Genomic DNA, 19197 nt, shown 5'->3' with positions numbered 1-19197 from the left:
AATATAAAGCAATTCAATACAAAAATTATAATATAAAGTATATTCAATAAAAAATATTTTAATTCACTAAAATGAAATATATAAAAATTAAATACTTAACATCATAAAATAATCAGACACACTATACATGTCGCCACCATAGTTGTTTACTCATAATAATTAAGAGTGTTTTTGAATATTTGATTATTAAAATTTGAATAGCATATTGTATATTATATGTAATTTTTTAATGAAGGTATCTCTATGTTAGTATCAAAGTAGACAAATAATTTTTTAAGATTAGTGATTACTCCTCAATCAATTTTTTTTCGTGAGAATTCCAACTCATGTATATTAATATTGAACGAAATACTTTGTGATACCAACTGCTTATATTAATTTATATGCAAGAGACATCAACCCTATTGTTTCAGAAATTGATGTTCATAAAAAAAAAATTATATTCTATTTCAAACTTACATGAAACTTTCAATAAAATATTAATCTAATAATTTAAGAAATTGTTAGATGTTTAAAAAGACTAAATTTTCCCAAGTATTCAATTAGCGAAAACAATACTCATTAGAAAAGATAATTATACATCCTAAAATAAATTAATTCCTCACTCATTAACCGTGATGCCCAGATATTACAAAAAAACTAACCTGACAGTATTTACTTAATAAAAAAAACATGAAACAATATGCTTAAAGACAAAAGTAGACACCATGAAATAACCAAATTATTTGTGCAAAAAACCTTAAACAAAGGCAATTAGGTAATTTTGACCATTTGTCATTGTTTGTGTCATTTATCATTCACCTCAAACTCTTCAACAACAACAATCCCAATTTTCTCTTCCTCTGTCTCTGTCTCTGTGCCTCTCTCAGAAATGTCTCAGCAGGGCACAGGAACATCACAAATCAACAACAACAATGTTGATTTTCACATCCCTGACGAGATTCTCTCTGTGATACCCACTGATCCTTACCAACAACTCGATCTCGCTCGCAAAATCACATCCATGGCCATCGCCTCTCGTGTCTCCTCTCTTGAATCTGATTCATCTCGCCTTCGTCACAAGCTTGTGGAAAAGGAACGTCTCATATTTGACCTTGAAGAACGTGTTTCTGGTCTCTCCAATGCTTGCCATGAAGCTGAGGCTAGGTTGAAGAATGCCTTTGATGATAATGTATGTTATGTTATCTACCTGGGTTTTCATTTTTTGACTGAAATGAATTGTGGGTATGCTTAAAGTTTTACTCTTTGCACTTTTTTGTTGTTGGGTTTTAGTGATTTTGTTTGAGACTTTTGGTATCCCCATAAACCAATTGGATTCCCGGTTAATTCAAGTTGAGTTGGGAAGACCCTTTCAGGGCACATTTAGGTAAACAGCTTAATTAATAAGCTAGTTTTGAATAAGCTAAAAAGAGCTTATTTTTATAAGCTTCTTTGATAAGCTTGTTGGAATAAGCTATACAGAGCTTATAGGAATGCTATAGTCTTTTTTCGTCAGTTAATTTTTCATAAATTGTTTTTGCAAGTTGTAATAAGGTCTCTATAGGTTTTTCTAAATGTCTCTCTAAACGGGGCAAAAGTTAAGTTTTCCACCCTCGACTTTTAGATTAACACCTTGCTTAAGGGGAGAACCAGACTCTTCACAATTTGGACCATAGTGACATGGTTCCCTTGTTTAGCCTACATATCACTTACCGGATTCTGTGGTTCGTCATAATGGAATTCTTGTAAATTGTAACAATAATGTAAAATTGACGAACCACATAGAATCCGTTACTGGGCACCGGAACTGGTACCACCTACCATGTAAATATAATTTGGACAATAAAGGGTTGGTAACAGAGCTTTTATTTTATTATCAATTATCATTTGTTGCTTATGAGGTGTAAGAAGGAAAAAAGGTTGCTGGTTCATTATGGTTAAGTTTTGCATTTGCATACCTGTTTCAATTGAAAAAAAGTTTTGCTCTTTTCTGGCATAATAGTGCCAATCAAACTAGTGCTCAAACAAATTGGAAGAAGAGTGGATCATTGAGCAGCTCACTACATGTGTAATTGTCTGTGTCATGTGTGTTTGACTTGTAAATTTAAACAATTGGATATAGTGTATTATTTAATGAAGTTTAGAGATGATGGTTGAAGATTTATATTCTAATTTTTGGTTGTAGGCAAAGCTTTCAAAGGAGAGGGACCAATTAGCAGCGACAGTAAAAAAGCTATGTCGAGATTTAGCAAAGGTGAATGTTTATTTGATTTGTGTATCCTGTCTTGCCTTTTGTTTATATGCTATGTGTTCATCTAGTTCGTCTTTGCTGTTTAGAAGGATACAAATCACACAACTATTACTCATTGTAACATAACGGAGATCTTTCAAACATATCAGTTCAATTTTGTCTCTGCTCAAGCTTGTTTTTATACTTGTCCGGCATGCATATATTTTATTCAGTAGTTGGTGTGTATTTTTCTTTAATTGTATGGTTTTTAAAGCTCCACCACACAGAGCATATGTTACAAAGTTGGCTTCAGTACTTTATTTAATGCATATTGTTTATTTTATATGTATATATAACTCCAGTTAGATTGTAAAATACTGTTTTCTTTTTATCCTTTTCCCCATTTTTCTGACAGACTCTTTTCTTTTTTCTATTTGATAGTTGGAGTCACTAAAAAAACTGATGCAGTCCCTGACTGTTGACAATCCGCCCGTAAGACATCAATATATTAACTTAGTCATACTTATCGTAATTACTCTTGGTTTTTCTGTTGAAAATGTCCAGTATTATCCTCCTAAACAATTTTTCTTCTTTTCTTTCTTTTTCATTGCTCTTGGGACAGCAAGCTGAGACCATAGATATTGGAACCTGTGACCAATCAGTTCCCAAGGCATATCCTGATAAGGGTACTTCCGACCTCATTGGTTATCATTTTCACACATAATCCTTTTAAAGAATTGATGTTGCATAACTGCATGTCTTGTTGCAGTTTCTTATATCCATTTAATTTCTGCATTGCTTGCAGATGATGATGAAAGTAGCTATACCTCACATCATTCATACAGTGGTTCTACTGATGTGGGTAAAACAGTTGATGAAGGTAAATGAATGTTCGAGATACATCATTGACTTTACACTATGTTGTAATTGCTGTGCATTATTCAGAATTCAATAATATTTGCGTATAAGCCTTATTATGCATAAGAAATTAACTCCGTAAGAAAGCATATTTTAATACTTAATATTTTTTAAATGATTTCTGTTATATGTTTTCTAGCATTCTCTTATCATCATTTGGACATATTTCATTGGCATGCTTATCTAAGGTTCTTATATAGTGAGAACTGATAATTATTATATTAAAGTAATGCCAAAGCGCAGGGAAACAGGAAATTTTACTGGGAAGTAAAGAGTTTATAATTTTCTATCTGGAAATAATTGAATTTAACTGGAAAAACTTATCAAAATCAGATTTTGAATCCAATAAAATTGTAGCTTTATCTATCTATGAAATGGGCTTGTAGGTGTTTTAAATCCGATTTGACATATCCATTCCCATTGATTCTGTTTTTCATTTTTTTATGGGGATTCTACAGCTTCCAGGTATGCAGGGCAAAGGTTTTCTTTGACCCCATATATCACACCACGTCTTACTCCGACTGGTACTCCAAAAGTGATCTCAACAGCGGGGTCTCCTAGAGGATATTCTGCAGCAACATCACCCAGGAAAGCTTCTGGTACCACCTCTCCCGTAAAACTATCATATGATGGACAGTCATCTATCTCTTCATGGTATCCATCAAGTCAGCAGTCATCAGCAGCAAACTCTCCACCTCGGGGGCAATCACTTCCAGGTTTATAAGATTCATTGTTAATCTACTACAAAATAATTTCTCTCCATCTTACTAAAATTGGTCCTTGAATTCTGTTATGCTTGTTTCTTAGTCCTTGTGCTGTAATTCTTTGTTGAATTGTTATCCACACATGTTGCTAGCTAGGGTGTTGTTCGATAAGGAAAACAAGGGACTGGGCACCTAGTGAATGTGTTTAATTATTATATTATGTTCAATAATTTATACTCCATAACTTGTAAAATTTTGTTTAGGTCGTACTCCGAGGATTGATGGAAAGGAGTTTTTTCGTCAAGCCAGGTGACATTCTTTCTCCATGCTGTCATAAAATGACTTCTTAATTGATTTTATTTTCAGAAGCTAACTGAATTGATTAAATTTACCACTTTATAGGAGTCGCCTTTCATATGAGCAGTTCAGTGCATTTCTTGCTAACATAAAGGAATTAAATGCTCAGAAGCAAACAAGAGAGGTAAACCAATACCGAATACTTGAAAGTATTGGATTTGGAACTGAAGTTGTTTACATGTAGTTAATCATCACTCAACTTGTTATGTGATCTTTCAGGAAACTTTAAGAAAAGCAGATGAGATATTTGGGTCAGATAACAAGGATCTTTACCTATCTTTTCAAGGATTGCTTAACCGGAATGTACGCTAGTCCCAAAAGCAGCATTCTTTAATTCTTTGAGTTGGTATGCCAATCCTTTGTCACAGTTTCTCTCTTTGTTGGTATTCCTCTTTGTTTTTGTAATTGTGAATGAAGTTGAACCTGTTCTCATACCATTAATAAGCTAGCATTTATTGAAAGTTTCATCATGAAAGTTTTACGCAAAAGTCCTGATGTTAATTTAATTTAGATGGAAGTGGGTTCTATTGGCCCTTGGGCCATAGTGATAGAAGCTCTATTTCAATAAATAAATATGCATCCCCAATGATGTGGTACTAGTATTATTTTAGTATGGGTTTTGAGAAACCATAGCTTTCAATATTTTAGAGGAAATCATGTATGAATTTTTCAGCAAAATCTTTCAAGAGTAAAGGGAACTAAATCACACAATGCATAGTCAAAATCCTTAGTCTATTAAGACTGTTCATCTGCGGTGATGAATTATTGTTTAATCGCGGTTAACAATCCAACAATGATTGTGGAAGTTGATTCATTCGTCATTGACTCATTGAATCAAAATCCAATTAAGCACTAATCTGAGCCACTGAAATTTGAGATTAATATATGCTTCATCTGCTTTTTTGTTTTGATTGTTCCCTGCTGCATGATTTGTGGATAGAAACTCTAGATTTTATGAATGGCATGAGCAGTTAGCTAAAGTGTTGACTACATTTACCAAGATTTTGGTTTCTTGAATGTGTAATTGGAAATTCTTAGCTGAATCTGGTAAGTGTTATAACTCTGTCTATTATTGTACATGCAGAGAATATTCTGAATGTGAAGAAATCCATGTAGCTCAGATATGCTATAATTCAACTTTGTTGGGACAATACACTTGCATTAAAAAATGTATCTGGACTTTGTCTCAAAAACTGGTCTGAATGTGAAGCAACAATCCATGTAGCACAGCTATGCATAATTCTGTTGTATCATATGTTGTTTTAAAAAAGTTTTTCAATTGAACATAATATTAAAATTAAGGAGAATGTGTGACAATGTTGAATTTGTTTAGTATTTTGCTTTATGGATATGTCGCGTATGAATGCTTATTACGGTTACTTCAGTAATCTCCAATACTAAATCTTTCTAATATAAGTGGTATAGACAACTGTTTGAATGTTATATGGAGATGCAGATAAAGTATTCTGACATAGAGCTATTTGATTAAGCTTAAAAGGTGTTTTAATTAAAAACTAGCAAGTACTTGTGCATTCGCAAGTAACAGTATTTTTTTGTTGTTGCATAGTTAATAATACATATTACATATGTATTCACATGTTTCAAAACGCACATGTTAGTACTACCTTTATATTGTTAAGAACATACATGTTACTCATATGTTCGTATGGTTAAAATTACATATATTAATCGTACATTTGTATTGTTAAGAAGACACATTACATGTGCATTCACATTGTTAAAAATATACATATTACTCGTACATTCGTATTGTTAAGAACACATGTTACTTGTACATTTGTATGGTTAAAAACACAAGTTACTTGTACATTCGTATGGTTTAAAACACAAGTTACTTGTACATTTGTATTATTAAGAATACATGTTCCTCGTGCATTCGCATGAATAAAAACATGCATATTACTCATACATTTGCATTGTTAAGAACATATATGTTATTTATGCATTCGCATGGTCGAAACATGTTCAAACACATAAGAAAAATAAATGATAATTCTGATTTTTGTAATGAAAATAGGAAAGCTCAAACATGATACTATATGATATTTGAAGGTTAAAAAGTTCAAAAGTATGTTGAAATTCTTAATATATGTCACTCCATGTGTTATGAGGTGATTGGTCAAAAAAATATTTAATAATTATTTTTAAATTTAATGTATTTTTTAATTAATAACAATTTATGACACATAAAGTGATACATATTGTGAGACAGAAAATATACTGTAAATATAAAAATGTACATATGAGAGAATGAACAATTTAAAAGGGAAGATTTTAATAGATATACATTGTTGTTAGATTTACACGTGAGTATTTATTATTGATACATAGAGGTTGTGAACTTTTAGTTTGCCTTTTACTGGTAAAATATTTTGAGCTGGAAAAAAATGTTGTGAGAGATTGATGTGTTAAAGAAGAGCTTTTTTTTTCTTATGTAGTAAAGTAATAGTTGTGGTGTTCCTTTCATGTTTTGATAGAAAATACTATGAATGGGACACATCTTAGACGGTTGTTTTAACTCCCCTAGTTTGAAACTGTGGGAAATTGATGTTTAATTTATGTTTGCATACACTGATTGAGAGCAATGATATTAACACAAGAGACATATCTCATTTTGCATAAAAACTATGAAAATACTATCGTCTAGAAATCAAGATTAGGCTGAGCTGTATAACAGCTCGATTCCTTGGATTTAGATTTATTTTACCAAAGCTGCTTATAGTTTATTAAATTAATCAAGTTATCCTCAAAATTCATTTTCATTTGAAAATAATCGAACTCTTTTATAATTTAATTTTATATAGTAACTTGATAGACAAACCATTAAGAAAAACTGCAGTAATCGAGACTTTCATAATAATGATAAATTGAGTAGATCACTTACATAAGGCATAAATATTATGGAATAGCTTACGTATGGGTGATCTAAAAGAGAGTAAAGAAACTTGGCCAAAAATAGACACAATTTGAACCAAAAAAAATAACAAAATGACGTGGACAAATCTTTTTTTCCAATAACCTTAGACCAATAACCTTAGACCAATTAATTGAATATTGATTAATATGTAATCTATAGTTAAATAAAATATAATAAGATATGTTTCTGCCTTCAAGCAATTGCTTACACTATTTTAGGTTAGAGAGTGATATTCAGATAAAGTCATCTTCAGGATTTAGTAGTTGTTTCTATGTAGTTATGAGGTTTATTTTAACAAACTAGTAGTATGTTAGAAATAATTAGTTAGTTGGTTTCTACATTTGGCAAGTTTTCAAAAGTTAGTTTTGTTCGTTAAGCATTGGCTTACTATAAATAGCTTGTGTATCATATTGGTTGAGTAATCAATACATAAATCATTGCTAAATTCTTACACTTGCTCTCTTATCTCTAATCTACTATTTTCTCCAATTCTAACCTTTTTCTCCCAATCTCAACCTCACTGTTTTTCTCTTCATTCTTCTTTTTTCTCAATCTTCTTGTTCACGACAAGAGGAGAACTTAAGCTTCTCCAACAAATTGGTATTAAGAGCTCAAGTGAGATCCAAGGTACTCCATCATCTCCAATTACTCCCTTCGTCTTTTCTTGAATGGGGCACACAAGCACAAGCTTTCCAGTTAGCCTACCTGTCCTCGATGGCAAAAATTGGAAGAGATGGAGCATTCAAATGAGGGCAATCATGGGGTTTCAAGAAATATCAAAAATCGTTGAACTTGGTTACCCTCAACTAGAGGCAGACTCAACAGAACAATAAAGATTGGCACACAAGGAGAACAAAAGGAAGGATTGCAAAGTCATGTGCCTTCTATATCAGTGTGTTGATGAAGCACACTTTGAGAAGATTGCTTCAACATAATCTTCACAAGAGGCATGACAAATTTTAGAGAAATGTAACAAGGAGCAGAACAATTAAAGAAGGTTAGACTCCAAACCATGAGGCGCCAATATGAATTGACGCAGATGAAGTTGAATGAGAAGGTTGCCCAGTTCTTCAACAGGATCATCTGTCTTACAAACCAGATGAAAGCTTGTGGTGAAGCTATAGCTAATCAAGCCATTGTTGAAAAGATCATGAGAACTCTTACCCCAAATTTTGATCATATAGTTGTTGCTATTGAAGAATAAAAAAGACTTGAAGATTTGAAGCTGGAAGATCTTCAGGGCTCCCTCGAGGATCATGAGCAAAGACTCATTGAGAGATCAACTGATAAAGTCAGTCAAGCATTGCAAGCTCAAACTTACAAGAAAGGAAGATATTTGGTAAGAATAATGAAAGAAATCGAGGAAGGGAAAAGACTATAGGGAGAAGAACTCTGGCAACTCTAGACTTTAAGATCAAGAAAGAATTGATCTTGATCAAACATCAAATTATTCAAAAAGAGGACGTGGTAGCAGTTGGAGAGGAGGAAAGAAGAAAGTAGACAAAAAAAGAGTGAAGTGCTTCAATTGCAATAAAATGGGTCACTTCTCTTCTGAACGTCAAGCACAACCAAGATACTCTGATGGTCACAATAGACAACACCATGAGGAAGCTCACATGGTGAAGGAAGATAATGGCTATTCTGATGATGATTCACCCATCTTGCTAATGATGACAACAAGCCAAGGTAACAACAATGAAGAAATTTGGTATGTGGACTCTGGATGCTCAAATCATATGACAGGACATAGAAAGTGGCTTGTCAACTTTGATTCTAGCAAGAAGAGCAAGGTAAAGTTTGCTGATAATAGAACTATCCAAGTAGAAGGGATTGGAGATGTTGTGATAAAAAAAAGATGGCAGGAATGCTTTGATTTCTGAAGTACTTTTTGTGCCAAACATGAGTCACAACTTGATCAGCCTTGGTCAGCTATTAGAAAAGGGGTTCTATGTGAGTATGCAGGATGGTCAGCTTGAAATCTTTTACTCAATTAGGAAGAAAATCATAAGAGCTCCTCTCACTCAAAACAAAACATTTCAGGTAAATCTCAATGCCATTGAATCTCAATGTCTTAATAGTGAAACTCTGAGTGAAGATGTATGGCTATGGCACATGAGACTTGGTCATTTGAATTTCAAAGACCTTAGCCTTATGAAAACAAAGGAGATGGTTCTTGGTTTGCCTTCAATTCAGATACCAAATAGGATATGTGACAGTTTCCAGATCAACAAGCAACCAAGATCATCATTTAACAAATTCACTGCTTCAAGAACCAACAGTCTTTTACACATTGTCTACTATGATGTTTGTGGTCTTTTTTAGGCTCCATCACTTGGTGGAAATAGATATTTTGTCAAATTTGTTGATGACTTTAGCAGAAAAATTTGGCTATACTTGATGAAGCTCAAGAGTGATGTGTTTGGTATATTCAATACCTTCAAGTGTATGCCTGAAAAACAATCAGAAAGGTCAATTAAAGTGTTGAGAACTTATGGAGGAGGTGAATTCACTTCCAAAGAATTCGAGTTGTATTGCACTGAGAATGGAATTCTGCATGAGGTGACTGCACCTTATACTCCTCAGCATAATGGAGTAGCTGAAAGAAGGAATAGAACCATCCTTAACATGGTTAGGATCATGCTAAAATCTAGGAATCTAACACATGGCTTATGGGGTGAGGTTGCAACAACAGCAGCATATGTTCTTAATCATTGTCCAACAAAGAAACTTGAATCTAAAGTGCTTGAGGAAGTCTGGTCTAGCAGGAAGCCCTCAGTTACACACTTCAGAATTTTTGGATCAGTTTACTATAGACATATCTCTGATCAGAAAAGAGGAAAGTTGGATGACAAGAGTGAGCTCTTGATCTTTGTGGGCTATCACTCAACATGGTCCTATAAGCTATTCAATCCTAAGACTAGCCAAGTCTTGTTCAGCAGGGATGTGCACTTCAATGAGTCAAGCACTTGGACTGAAAAACAGAAGATAACAGAACCTGTAGTTCAAATTCCTCTGGAATGGAATCCTAGTGACTTCATACCATTTGAAACTATGAATTCAAGTGATATTGAGTCTCAGTCAGAAGCTAGAACTAATGATTGTGATACAAGAAGGCCCTATAGGATGAGAAACCTACCTGCAAGACTAAGGGATTATGAAATCCTACCTGATGATGTGATCACGATAGAAGGTGAGCTAGTTCAATATCTTGCACTATTTGTAGACACTGAACCCATCACAGTTGAGGAAGCTTTTAACAACAAAGTATGGAAGGAGGCCATAAAGGAAGAATTAATGTCCATTGTTAAGAATGAGACCTGGGAGTTGGTTCAACTTCCAAATGATCAAAAACCGATTTTAGTAAGACGAGTCTTCAAGACAAAACTCAAACCAGATGGCTCCATTGGCAAACACAAAGCAAGATTGGTAGCAAAAGGCTTTATGCAAAAGGAAGGTGTGGATTTCTCTGAGGTCTTTTCTCTTGTGGCCAGACTTGAAACAGTTAGATTGATAGTGGCTCTAGCAACCAAGAATAATTGGGAGATGTGGTAACTTGATGTGAAATCAACCTTTCTTAATGGCTCACTTAATGAGAAAGTCTACATAAAACAACCCCCTGGTTTTGTGATAAGAGGCAGTGATGACAAAGTCTATAGATTGGAGAAGGCTTTGTATGAGTTGAGACAAGCTCCAAGAGCTTGGAATAGAAGAATTGATGCATTCTTCTTAAAGGCAGGGTTCAGAAAGTGTGATGTTGAGCATGGTGTCTATGTGAAGTGTACAAACAACAGTCATGTTCTTATCAGCTGTTTGTATGTGGATGATCTCTTAATTACTGGAAGCAATTCAGATGAAGTTGAATTGATCAAGCAGAACCTAAAATCAGAATTCGAAAAGTCTGATCTAGGTAGGCTATCCTACTTCCTAGGCATAGAGTTCAGACAAATTGATGGAGGAACCTTTATGCACCCAAAAAACTATACACAAGATGTTCTAAAGAAATTCAACATGGTTAATTGTAATTCAGATGAGACGCCAATAGAGCCTAACCTAAAACTGGACAGAAGTGACACTGAACCTGCTATAGATGACACTGAGTTTAGACAGATGGTTGGTTGTTTGAGATTTATTTGCCACACCAGACCTGAAATCTCATTCAGTGTTGGATTGGTAAGCAAATTTATGAGTGATCCAAGGAAGCCTCATCTTGTAGCAGCCAAAAGAATCCTAAGATACTTTAGTGGTACACTTGATTTTGGAGTTTTCTTCTCCAATAAACTAGGGAAATGTAGGTTACAACTCTCTGCATACTCTGATTCAGATTGGTCTGGGAATTTTATTGAGAGAAAGAGCATTATGGGCTTTGTGTTTATGTTATGTGGCTCACTAGTGTCGTTGTGCTCAAAGAAGCAGGAAATTGTCACTCTCTCTACATGTGAAGCTGATTATGTTTCAGCTTGTCATGCTGCTTGTCAAGCCTTGTGGTTGAGTTCATTGCTTGAAGAGTTGATGGTTGGATTTGAAGGAAGTGTGGAGCTCTATGTGGATAATAAATCAACCATTAATTTGGCAAAGAATCCAGTTGGCCATGGCAGAAGCAAACATATAGAAAGGAAATATCACTTCCTTAGAGACCAAGTAGAAAAAGACAAGATTTGTTTGAAGTATTGCAAAACTGATTTGCATGTTGCTGATGTGATGACAAAATCGGTTGAGGTTGATAGATTTAGGATGCTGAGAAGGTTATTGTGTGTGATATGCTTATAACAAGTGGTTTAGAATTAAGGGGAGTGTTAGAAATAGTTAGTTAGTTGGTTTCTATAATTGGCAAGCTTTCAAAAGTTAGTTTTATTAGTTAAGCATTGGCTTACGATAAATAGCTTGTGTATTATATTGGTTGAATAATCAATATATGAATCATTGCTGAATTCTTACACTTACTCTCTTATCTCTAATCTACTATTTTCTCTAATTCTAACATTTCTCTCCCAATCTTAACCTCACTGTTTTTCTCTTCATTCTTTTTCTTTCTCAATCTTCTTGTTCACGAGAAGAAGAGAATAGAGAACTTTACATTCTCCAACAGTATTTAGATATTAGTTTGATTGTGAATCACCTTACACTTCTACACAATAAGTTATAAGTCATATATATATATATATATATATATATATATATCTTATAACTTCAAATTGGAAAATGTATTAAAATGTACTTACACCCTATTTTCTAGATTATAGACTATAAAAATAAAAGATATTCATAAAATCACGTACAGTATGTTATTAAGCATCAACACTAAATATGTATATAACTAAATTAATGATTATTGCTAATAATAAATTTAAAATGTATATAATTTTTATTTATGAAAACATTATTCTAATAATGAGGACGAAACCATTTATATCCAAGTTAAATTATACTAGTTATCTTTAATCTCCTTCATTGATTTTCTTAAATTCAATGGATTAAATGAGTGAGTGAAATAAACGATGAAAGAAAAAATGAAGAATTTTAGATAACTTTTAAATTTCACTCATTGATCCGTTTGATTTAAAAAATCAATAAATGAGATTAAATGTAACTAGTATAAGTTAACTTGGTGTCTCTCGTATTCTATAACATTAAATTTATTAAAAAATGCTAGGCCGTGTTAAAACAAAGCTAAAGTATTCACTCATTCTTAGTAATTAAGGAAGTAGTAATCATAATTAAGCAATGGCGTGGGTTTCATGTTGGCCTACTTAATTATTGCTAATATCATGGTTTTACCATTCTTTCCTTTATGAATGATCAGTGATCAATGATCAATGATGCAAATAATCCCAAATTCCAAAAGTTGTATTGTATGTAATGATGGAGCTGGACAAATGTAGATTAGTAACTACCACTTTATTATCAATGCATGGAATAATATTGTTTTATGTCTTGAAGTGGCCAATCTAGTAACATTGATACTTGTATTAAATGATTCAGGAAAAATATATATTTTTTCTTTCAATTTAAGTAGGTAAAACCTATAATAAAAACATGTCTTATTCTTTCAAATTATTGAAAAGGTAAAGTACACGGTCTATTTTAAATTTTAAATATATAAATAAATCAAAAGGGTAAACTTATTATTATATGAAAAAAGGTAAAGTAATTGTTTTGTAATCTTAATAGATATTTTGGAACTTGAAATATAGATATTTTGGAACTTGAAATATATATATTTCATTTTAGTTATTTAAAAAACATTAATTTTTTTTATTTAAGATGCAAAAAAAAAGATAAATAAATGTTATTATATTGATATTTATTATGGATGAAACTCAAATTCTAAATATTTTCTACTTCGTTTCCATTTAAGAAGCAAATAGGAAGATAACTATGTCACATATATGGCACTAAAAAATACAGATCTTTTTTTCCTTGAAATACTCTTTTTGCGAAAATTTCCGGAAATGCACTCCTTCTTATTTTGCATTTAAAATTAGTATTTATATGATTGATTAGAGTTAATATTTGTGAGTTAGGAATTTTTGGCAATAGAAAAATATTAAAGGAACTCTGTAAAGTCACCACAAAGACTTTTAACTAATATTGCACATGTTTAAAAAAACTTTAAAAAAATGTGTTTTTTTTTATCATATTAGAATTTCAGCAGATTCATTTAAATCCTTGGAGAGAGTGACCTAGTTCTTTTTTTACTTTCGATTATTTGTTCAAAATAACACAACACTTTGAACTTGTCATGACACACTACTCTTATATCCTTAAACTTTCTCTTAATTAATCCATTGACGTGGAACCTCTAGATTTTCACCAATGGGTATCAATAATCATTAATCTCTTCCTTTTCAGTACTATGTACGTGATTTTGATTCCCATAACTAGATCAAACTGAAGTGAAAACTGAAAACGGTAAACAAATACTATAATGACATGATTACTCATAATTACAAGTTTAGACATTTACATTAAGGTTAATAAAGCAAGCCCGTGATAATACTAATCATAAGAAAGTAAATAAAGTGAAAACATGCATGGCCATTTATGCACTCTCCAATAATAATCTAGCATGACCACAAGGATTCCCCCATGTTGGCCTGATCAACAACAATATCCATAGCAAAAAATGACTTGGTCTGTGATGATGAATTTGAGGCAATAGGCACTGGTGGCTGATCATGATCTAATAATGTTATGGCTTGGTGCATTTTCATGTGTACAACTTCTGCTTGTGCAAGCGCTAGTTGGGTTTGTAACACATCAACTTGTTGTTGTAGAGAAGATATTGCTCCTACACATCCATATACTGGGTCTCTTACCCTTGCATTGGCTTCATATACCATTGATTTAACTGCATCACTTCGTTGCTGTTCTGGTAATTCCTGACAGTTTTTATATTAAATTTGTCATGATATTACACTTGATCATTTTAACACTAGATCACTTGATTATAATTAAATACTCTATTTCCTTGGGTTGGTTGGAGCATGTCCAGATCGACCCTTTTAGATTATTTTAAGAGTAATCCTCCTACTAAATTGTCATACACTATAAGAAAGTAATATATGTCATTTATAAATCAATTATTAATAAATAAAATATTATTTTGTGATATATATTACTTTTCATATGATGTGGGAGGATTTATAAAAATATTGGAAGATATATCATTTTCCTTACTTTAATCTTATTTTTGGAGCTTTGTACACATTATCCCTCTCTTTACTCTCTTTTTTTTTTGTCTTAGTGCCATAGGAACATGGGAAGAATAAATAATCAGTAACAAATCAGATACTACATTTTAGACCACAATCTACTAAATAAAAAACAATAGCAAAATGTAAGACTCATATTATATAGCTTTATCATAATAAGTTCCTAAGTGAAAAGATTGTTTATAAAATTTGAAGCAATAACTTATAAGTGAAAAAGCAAGCCATTATCCCTATTACATATCATTGATTTATTAGCAAATTAAAGATGAAATATTTTTGTATGGGGAATCAACATCATCTTTGGACATACACTAGCCGTCTCTATTAATGTGACCCATGATTTTTTTAAAGAAAAAGAGAAAAGATGAACGTAATAATACTTTCTTCCCTTTTAAAACAATATGGAAAACAAGGGATTAAAAGCTAAGTCGTGGTCATAAAGAGATAAATTTGTGCAAATTGCAATACATATAAGCATTAATAATTATGTTAGCTAGCAACATCATTTTTACTTTATTGTATTCACACCCGAGTGTAGCTTCCAATTAGTAAAGCTAATTTATGTATTTCTATTTCTTTTTTCTCTTTATATTGCTTCTACAGTTCTACCTAACGTTTTTCTTTAATAAAGATGAATGAGAACTAATGAACTATGCTGCTAAATTAAGGTGGGGTAAGCAATAGGCTATATAGTTTAACACAAATTAACTTAGTCCCCACAAAGATCACATCTTGATCTTTAGTTTGTATTAAGTGGACACATATTGGGCAAAGTTTAATACAATTTTTCTTTATTGAAAAAAAATAAGCTATATAGTTGGATTCCTAAAGCATAATCTAATTATCATATGTTTACTTTCAAATTAATAAGAAAATTTCATTCATTTAAAAAAAAAATTAGAAAAACAAAAATTAATATTTTAATATTATTTCATGAAATTTGATTGGTTCAGAACATGTGAGTAAAAAAATTATGAGACAAGTAAGATTGGTCTATCTGACAAACGACACTATCTGTGTTATAAGAAATTATGGGTGGGTAGCGAGGCTTTCAACAGTAATTAACCACTATAACCGAAATAAAGGTTGAAAAAACAAAAGATAAGGAATCCCTTTTTACTTTTATTCCACGGCTATCCTTTTGTTTTCAAATGTATAATAACAGTTATTTAAAATTAGTATGTGAATGAAGGAACTGATTATTAGACCATGCATCAATAAACCAACCAGAAAGATGTTAGTAATAATGTCTAAGATAAGGAGATTAGAAGCCTCAAGAGGGTAAATAATTTTATTATATAGGATTTGTGAAGTTATTCTAGTTCTGTTAGAGAGATAAAATCAGACAATTATGTGCAAAGTAGTAACATAAAATGCATGAATTAATCTTTGGTGTTTTTAACGGGAGCATATAACTGTTACTATATATATATATATATATATATATATATATATTCTAGTTCAACATATTTTTTATCAAGACTAGCATAGCAGAAATTAATATGCTCAATTATGTTGTTATATGTTAACCTTTATAAGTTTATTCCCAGTATTTTTTATTTTATAGGGCAAATATTTTTTAAGGGGGGAAAAGAAATCGTATACATATGTGTATATGCATAAATATGTATATAATTATGATCAATGTACACTATATAGTGATGAAAGCCACAAAGCTAATCAGACCTTGCTAGTGGTTCTTCTATTTCCCTTAAATTTCCTTGCTAAGAGAAGCACCTTCCAATATTTATAGACGGTAGATGAGTAAATCAATTTTTGTTATCTCTTACATGAATTCTACCAAACATTTTTTAGTCTCGAATTTAGGTCAAATTCTAGGAGCAGCTTTTTGAATCCTTTCATTTTATGTAATTAAACTTTTTTTTTCATGTGTGTCCATGGCATGTTTAGAACTTCAAAAGAATACTAAGTATACCAACTGCTATCTCGGCCAAATTATTTAACTACACTGTTGCCCTATAATAAATTGCATGTTTTTAAAATTCTAAACATTCAGCCATGGACACACATTAGGAAAAAAACTCATTAAACTATTCTATGTTACAAATAAATAATCAACAATTAAGGTCTTTTGGATTATGTGAAATATAATGCTTAATATACTGCTTTAAAAAGTATAATCTTTTAACTATCCTCCTATAAAAAAAGTGTAATAAATATAATCCTAACAAAAGTTGAGACCTTGTAAGAAGGTTCAGACATACACAAAGGCACGCACCTATATATGTTTATCTGATGAAAATGACTGAAATGTTGACTACATGATAAATGATATTCTGCTAGCTACGACAAAAATGTCAAAAATATCATGCGTGGACATGATAGGGATATATATATATATATATATATATATACACATATATATATATTTAATAAAAGATGCATGCATGAGAAATGAACCTGTAACATTTTGTTGACATTGCTAGCCCCAAAAACCTTGTGCACACTTGCAAACTTTTGAGGTTCATCTGCAGGGAAATAAGGTGCAAAAACACAATCTTGTGCACATCTTCTTCTAAGAAGCTTGCATGCAGCACATGGAGACATTGCACCTTGTTTTCTACCACCCTCCTTCATTTCATCCAAATGGAAGAAGAATAGATAATGTTTTAATCCCTTTGAGCTAATAAACTTGCTAGCTTTAACTGGCAAATATATATGTAGAAAGAAAAAGGAGTGGAACAAATAGAGAAGTTGAGGGAGAAGAGAAGGGGACTAAAGAGGGGCCTGGATATGATGTTATATAGAGACGTATTTGACATAAAATCTTAAGGGGTCCCACTAAAGAATACCCTAGATTTTGCTGGACAAAATCATGGATGTTGATAAGATCTTTTGCCCCCACCTGAACATTATTTATGTCTCACCACTTATTTATTTTATTTTATTCTTGATATGTCCTCTCAAACTTTGATAAAAACATCATATTTTGAAAGTTCTCCCAAACTCCATCTGTTTTAGCACAAATAATCAATTATTGATAAAATATTAATGTTTGCTGCCGAGAGTACTGTCATTATAATTAATATATAAAATTGTCAGTGTTTCAACAGGGATTTTGTGTTGTGCTTTTTCTTTTGATTCATAACAAGGTGAACATTAGAATGGATCAGTTTGCATTAATTAGCCGGATACTAAAGAACCTGACAGAAACAAAAGAAAAGGGCACGAGTCACTTACTATTCAATAGCGCTCATTTTTTGGATTCAATGGCGCTTTCGAGCGCTATCTATGTAAGCAGTAGAATGTGAGTATGATTTAACATGCAAACGTGAACGGTGTGTATGTGATAAGCATGCTTAGGCCTAAAAACCTAGATGGAGAAGAAAGCAAATAAAGATGTGTTAAGAAACGAGACAGAAAGAAGTTAGGAACAAGAAAGTTGGGAGCATGTAACTATTTTTTTCTAAGCATAACGAATATACTAAAGGAGATAAGAGATTCTCAACTCATATAAAAGTGGACTAGAAAATCACATAGGACAAAGACACTATCATTATACAAGACTACGGATCTAGATAGTATTCAACAAAATTATAGTGATTAGACCCTAACTTAGAGCTGAATCATCCCTAGGATATATATGATTTAAATCAAGTCCATCACTTGAATATAGCTGAAAGGCTTCTCATTAGGAAAAAACACAATCATTACCCATTAACCAAATTTATTATAATGCAGTTAACAAAAACAACCTTTAGATATGTTAGTTTTTTTTATCCGCAATAAAATTCATTAATAAAAATAAAAAGATCAAAACTAAGAGAACAAGTAATATTCCTATTCAGATATTTCAGTTGTAAAACTAAAAGCCTAAGTTGGGATTGGTAAAGCCATGAGGTAGCTTATAAGCTAATCAACTAGCTCAAATGACAAAAAGCTTGTTGTGTTTCATAAGAGTTCTTATTCAATGAGTTATTGACTTTATATGTTATAAATAATAATATTTATAAATTTATTTTATTTATTGTAATATGTACCACTTAAGTAATATATAGTTTAATTAGTAAATCATTATACCACTATAATATTACTCTAATTGTTGTGCGATATTAATTACACCTGTTAATATACCTTCTTCTTTACATGCTAAACATTCTTATAAACAAAAACTACAAAAAAAGTAGATAAATATACGTTACAATGATAACTAAGTTTATATAGAATAATAAAACATGGATGACCTTTTAATGATCTCAACCACATGAATATCAAACATGTAATATAAGGCAGGATGTGATCATGTCTTATATTTTCATAATTTTGTTTGTTATATGTTATGATTGTATCTTTTACCATTCAAAATAAGGGATTAAGTGGGTGCATGAACCTACGCAG

At 31.8% G+C, this 19197-nt stretch overlaps 3 protein-coding genes across 4 annotated transcripts in view; 1 reads left to right on the top strand and 2 right to left on the bottom strand.

The window, feature by feature from the left end:
- The first annotated feature begins 761 nt into the window (after positions 1-761).
- LOC109339379 (uncharacterized protein At4g15545-like) lies at positions 762-5350 on the top strand. Of its 2 annotated transcripts, XM_019576809.1 has the most exons (10): positions 762-1171; positions 2165-2233; positions 2651-2701; positions 2832-2895; positions 3015-3089; positions 3586-3843; positions 4095-4140; positions 4234-4312; positions 4408-4534; positions 5273-5350. In XM_019576809.1, the coding sequence occupies exons 1-9, from the start codon at positions 872-874 to the stop codon at positions 4498-4500; spliced, it is 1035 nt and encodes a 344-aa protein (XP_019432354.1). In that variant the 5' UTR covers positions 762-871; the 3' UTR covers positions 4501-4534; positions 5273-5350. The 2 variants fall into 2 exon arrangements, with proteins under 2 accessions (XP_019432354.1, XP_019432353.1); XM_019576808.1 differs by lacking the exon at positions 5273-5350 and having other exon boundaries at positions 763-1171; positions 4408-4647.
- Positions 5351-7298: 1948 nt separating this feature from the next.
- LOC109339377 (1-aminocyclopropane-1-carboxylate oxidase homolog 1-like) overlaps positions 7299-19197 on the bottom strand; it is a 36426-nt gene continuing 24527 nt past the window's right edge. The window contains exon 5 of the mRNA XM_019576805.1: positions 7299-7312. The gene's annotated coding sequence lies outside the window, so the exon portion shown is untranslated. The remainder of the gene's footprint in view (positions 7313-19197) is intronic.
- On the bottom strand, positions 14006-17577 carry LOC109339378 (LOB domain-containing protein 4-like). Its single transcript, XM_019576807.1, has 2 exons — positions 17260-17577; positions 14006-14505 (listed from the first exon to the last, which is right to left on the bottom strand). The coding sequence occupies exons 1-2, from the start codon at positions 17434-17436 to the stop codon at positions 14188-14190; spliced, it is 495 nt and encodes a 164-aa protein (XP_019432352.1). The 5' UTR covers positions 17437-17577; the 3' UTR covers positions 14006-14187.

The sequence above is a fragment of the Lupinus angustifolius genome, unplaced genomic scaffold, assembly GCF_001865875.1.
Source record: "Lupinus angustifolius cultivar Tanjil unplaced genomic scaffold, LupAngTanjil_v1.0 Scaffold_74_23, whole genome shotgun sequence".
In the NCBI taxonomy this organism is placed as follows: domain Eukaryota; kingdom Viridiplantae; phylum Streptophyta; class Magnoliopsida; order Fabales; family Fabaceae; genus Lupinus; species Lupinus angustifolius.
Note: the sequence above shows the minus strand (reverse complement) of the source record. Positions and strands in the feature narration are given on the sequence as shown.